Source organism: Triticum aestivum, chromosome 2D (assembly GCF_018294505.1).
Source record: "Triticum aestivum cultivar Chinese Spring chromosome 2D, IWGSC CS RefSeq v2.1, whole genome shotgun sequence".
In the NCBI taxonomy this organism is placed as follows: Eukaryota; Viridiplantae; Streptophyta; class Magnoliopsida; order Poales; family Poaceae; genus Triticum; species Triticum aestivum.
Window position 1 is genome coordinate 79,013,807 of NC_057799.1, and position 5,038 is coordinate 79,018,844.

General features: G+C 36.5%; 1 protein-coding gene across 1 annotated transcript; it reads left to right on the plus strand.

Annotated features, from left to right (window-relative positions):
* The first annotated feature begins 212 nt into the window (after positions 1 to 212).
* LOC123048824 (uncharacterized) lies at positions 213 to 4,733 on the plus strand. Its single transcript, XM_044471850.1, has 6 exons — positions 213 to 390; positions 1,451 to 1,576; positions 2,750 to 2,926; positions 3,179 to 3,232; positions 3,337 to 3,465; positions 4,278 to 4,733. Exons 1-6 carry the CDS (start codon positions 292 to 294, stop codon positions 4,632 to 4,634), a joined length of 942 nt encoding a protein of 313 aa, XP_044327785.1. The 5' UTR covers positions 213 to 291; the 3' UTR covers positions 4,635 to 4,733.
* Positions 4,734 to 5,038: the final 305 nt, after the last annotated feature.

Consider the following 5,038-nt stretch of genomic DNA (forward strand, 5'->3'; position numbering starts at 1 on the left):
GATATATTATTTTTAATATAGAAAAATTACACCTATACAATTAATTTGTTTATGTAAAGATGTAAGATATGCGTGTATATATATTATCCTTGCAAAAGATAGAATAAGTATTAATATGCATGATTGAACATATCAATGAATAAATATTTTCTTAGGAGGATCCGGATATTTTGTACCACTACTAAATCTTCATTAAGGACACCCTATGTGTACCTACCATACACACACATAGATCTATATATAGGGGGTTCCACCGAGAAGATTGTGCTCTTCGTCCTCAAGCATCCCAAAATGGCCAAACTTAGTTTATTCCTACAAACAATGTATGTATTTATATTTCTTCTTGCACATTCGAACAGGGGTGTTCGACTATACCCTGTTCTTCAAGAGGTAAATGTTTATACAATACTATTTCATAGAACTTTATGTGCTTGTGAGGGTTGTTATTACTGCTGGCGTGCCAAATCTTGTTTTCTCTAGTGAGTTTTTTTCTAATACTAAGTTGTGTATTTTTAGAGAAATAATACGGATGTATGGTGGTGTTAAATATAGGCTAGGGAGTGATGGGAACATGGATCTACAAGGAACTAAAATTTTAATGGGTCATATAGGTGCTACCATGATGTTGCTTCCCTGGCCACAGTAGGAAACCTCATGTCGAAAGGGGGGGACTCTAAGACAATCCCCATCTAATATTACCAACATATCACGTTCTTTGGTTCCTATATTTCCCATCTTTCTTTCGGGGTTGGAGGTGAAGGAAGTGTGAGGTGTGGTGCCCTATTGGCTTTTTTAGATCAAATGAGTGGTATTTAGCCTAAGTACATAGTTTCTTTGAAAATCCTAGGGGGTGTTAGCCCACCCTGAACAAATTTAATTAGACTGCTTACACAGCCAGTAAGGTTTATCATTACAATTGTATTTTATAGGGAGGGGGAGAGAAGGGAACTAGCAACAACAAAAATACGTCAAGTACATAGTTACCCTTGGTAACCAGAACTTGTTATGATCTGTTGTCACATTTTATGTGTTTTTCTTACCTATCTATATTAGTCAATTATTATTAAGTTGGCTCCTTCAACCACTATAGCACGCTCGTTGCTAATAGCAATGGTAGTAGGATGGATGCAAAGAAAGAATAGTAACTACTTGAAATTAATCTTTACCTAGAGTATGTAGATCTGCGTGGAAACTAACTAGATGTGAAATGATTTGCGTTCACCTATACATATCATTGAAATCCACCACCAAACCATATTTGTAGTCAGCATTGTTCATTGAAATGTGGTATTAGTTATGTTTCAGTCATCTAGTATGTAGAACCTTCATTAGTTCATGACAATAGCTTCCTAGTTCAATACTATTATGTCCAAGCACATGCACCAGTGTATGTGCACCATCAACATCAAAATTTTCGTGTTTGATGTACATCTTATATTTCACCTTGAAGGGTAATAATTCACTGCAACAAGATATGGTATATAGTTTAGCCAAACGGAGGTTGCCAAGCCTGAAGTCAAATTCCCTCGAGGCAAAATTTTCCGGACAAGGAAATAATTCATCGGGTGTACTATATGTGAGTTTATCTTGACTTATTGTATTGAAAGTCATTTTCATTTAGCCCTGGGTTATAGGTGTTTCATCTAAATGTATGTGTTGATTTACACTTCAAGATTTTACTTAGTACTAATTGTAGTTCTTCATGTGTTTTGTAATACTTTTTTCATTGATTTTTGTTTATTGTAGTTGTAAACTGACAAGCTTTGTAAAGAACCCACACTTTTACCTTTGATATAGATATGGTGGTGGCTTATGTAATATTTTTAGTTAATTTTGCATCTTTATGTACTTCCTTGCTAATCATAGGGAAAGTTGTGGTGGAGCTCAGGCTCTATGGCACACCTTATCTAGCCACCCATTTTCTACATTGTTGTCCGTGCAGTCAATTTTGCCTTCTTTTTTTGTTTATCCCCAACAAATAAACATATGTACTTCAAACTTTGCTCGACAACAAAACGATCTAACTACAATATAGGAAAAACTTTTATTTTTTATGCCATAAATACTTATAACTTTTTTACTCAGAAAAAAAAATCTCATTTTGTATATTTTTGTTGGACCAAAAAAATCCGAAAGTTTTTCCACACATTAAAGTTCTAAAGTTTGTTTTACTTGCAAAGTTTGAAGTATATATGTTGTTTCATTTTAGAGAAACAAAAAAGAGAAACTTTCAAGTAATATATTAGTTGGCTAGCACAAATCTCAAAGCAATGTTGGAGGGGTGGGGATAAGGGCTTCCATGGAGCTCGGCCTACAGACGACCACACTCCTAATCATATCACTAGGGATGCATGTAGTAAATTGGTTCTCGGTTTATATAAGAATGTGAGTTTTGTTGTTTGTACAATATATAACATAAATGTTCCAAAGAAAATGTTGAAAGAGAAATGCAAACACACATGTTACTCCTAATGTTTTGAAAACCATGTAATGATTCGACCACATACAGTAGATAAGTAAGCTATCCATTAAATTTATTATCTTTAACACATTCTAATCTAAGATCAACTAATAATTCCATGATTTTTTTCGTTGGGAACTCTTGTTTCTTTGTGGCGAAGGGCTGAACGGAACTATGGAAGTGTTGTTTCATAGCTATATATACATATTTCTAGATGATATAGATGCATGTTTGCTCTGGTACTTTCTTATTTCCCGTCTTATAAATTTGGATGTGTTCACCATGCAGTATGCAACGCATGACTCATGGGGAGGCCCTGATGCTAGCTACTATGGATTTCATGTCATCACTGATGTGTACGGCCATGAGCTAAAACGTGGTCAATTAACTCGCAGTGGAATTTGGGTTGGCCACAGTGGAGATGGACGTAAATCAAGCTATAATGGAGTTAGTGTTGGATGGCATGTAAGAAAACTTCTTTATTCACACGAGTTCCTAATTTGTTGGTGTTTATAATTGTTTTAGACCTCAAATGAGACTCCTTAGAAAGCTAGCTAAGTTTTTCTAAGGGACCTAACTACGTATTTTTGTCAAACTATAAAGAACACTATTGGGTTATATTTTCCATTTATGGGGTTGTTTGTGGTACACCCTTACTTTTTGTTACTTTTAATAGGTGATTTAATGTTTTTTCTAACTTGTATCTCTTCATTTTAGATTGCTCCAGAAAAATATGGTGACTCTCATCCTCATTTATTTACCTACTGGACGGTATGCTATAGATGTTTTGAATTACTTTACTTTCCAGGAAATGATCTGCCTATGATAGTAAGCTCACATACATATGTGCGCACGAATGATTATCCATGTAACAGAGGGATGGATATGAGAGTACTGGGTGCTACAACATGGATTGTCCCGGTTTCATAGCAGCAAGCGGCGCTACTGTTACTCCGGGAGCTCTCATAAATCCATCTTCAAAGGTTACGCTTCGAGTGTTGAAGGTAAGATTTATGTTAGAACTTGTTTCTCAGTTATGCTATATATGTGGCTATATTTTTGAAGTCTTAAGCCTTACATGAATACCAAGCAAAAATGAACGGTGATTAAATTTCTTTCTATAAACCTTCTAACACAATGTTCTAGGCGTATTGTTGTTTTTTATGGAATGTTCTACTCGTTGTTTGTAGTAAAAGCTAGACTTAAACAAAGGATATCGGATTGCTTATATTTGACATGAAATTTTTTATGAGCACCACCACTAGAGAAAACTTCATAGTGAAAGCATCAGCTGCTACATCCCCACGGTTGCGTCCTGACAAAACGAAGCTAATTTGATCAGAGACTCGAAGTAGCTTACTCCACACGATATTCTTTCTAGAATCCAAGACCATGTGTTAAAATTGTCGAACCATTCTAACGTTTTGCGCTACAACCCATTCAAAATTATCATGTCAGTCTCTTACTCTTGCTTAAAGTTTCTGATCTCTTGAAAGAACGACTTCCCAACTTTCTGCTCTAAAAAATGACTTCCCATCTTAAGCTGCAAGTAACTAGGAGCGGTTGCTTGCCATCACTAGATCACACTACTTCTGGATTGATTTCCCTTCAAAAGATAGGTTCTAATTTGGATCTAGGGTGTAAAATGGATCTGACACCCTGATCAGCCAACTAATTAATAATACCCGGCATGTCTTGGTCAAAAAAATGGTGGATAAAATAAATTGCTTTTTTTTGTTTTGTTTTATGAGGCATGGACCGAAGCACTCCTTAATTTTGATATATTACTTAAATTGTGAATAATGATCTATGATAGGATGACCAAAGTGGACACTGGTGGGTGTACTATGGCTTCAACGGCGTCCCAACGGCTGTGGGCTACTACCCAAAGTCATTGTTCACAAACATGGCAAAAAAGGCAAACCAGTTCTCGTTTGGTGGCTTCGTGTTCGCAGAAAGGGCACTTCCAACTCCTCCATTGGGCAGTGGCGTCCTTCCTGGTGGCAAGGGACGTGCGGCATCGTTTACTGACTTGCGCCTCATTGAACGGGATGGAAGGAGCAGCCCCATCATGAAGGACTTGCCTACTGTTATATCCAACAATAAATGTTATTCTATCACTCCTATTGTTAATTCCGGGTGCTTCTATGGCGGGCCAAGAGGTTGTGTGTAATACTAAGCTGTACTTTGAACGTGGTGGTGTAATAATGTTTCCCTTGAGTTTGTCTTCCCAAACTCATACTGGCCTAATAAGACACTATGTGTTACCGTATTATGCACATTAGCGATGAATTTACTCCTTCTGTAAATTTTGAGTATACACCGAGAGACAAGTTTATCATGGAAACCACAAATGCATTAGAAATTGACAAAACTCCGAAGGCTAACTATCATGCATACTAGGAAGGGAGAAGTATATTTTTCGTCCCTCATTTCTCTCGAAAGTACAGAAATAGTCCCTCGACTTCAAAACCAGCAAAACTTAGTCCCTCAATTTTTCAAACTGGATAACTTTAGTCCTTTGTACCATTTTGGGTGGTTTTCGTGTGACGTGGAGATGGTTTTGAAGAAATATTG

Excerpts from the sequence above, each read along its gene's own strand:
- LOC123048824 (XM_044471850.1), top strand. The coding sequence starts at position 292 with ATGGCCAAACTTAGTTTATTCCTACAAACAATGTATGTATTTATATTT. Across the intron at positions 3,233-3,336 it reads ATTTATTTACCTACTGGACG|AGGGATGGATATGAGAGTAC; the intron begins GTATGCTATAGA and ends TCCATGTAACAG. Across the intron at positions 3,466-4,277 it reads TTACGCTTCGAGTGTTGAAG|GATGACCAAAGTGGACACTG; the intron begins GTAAGATTTATG and ends GATCTATGATAG.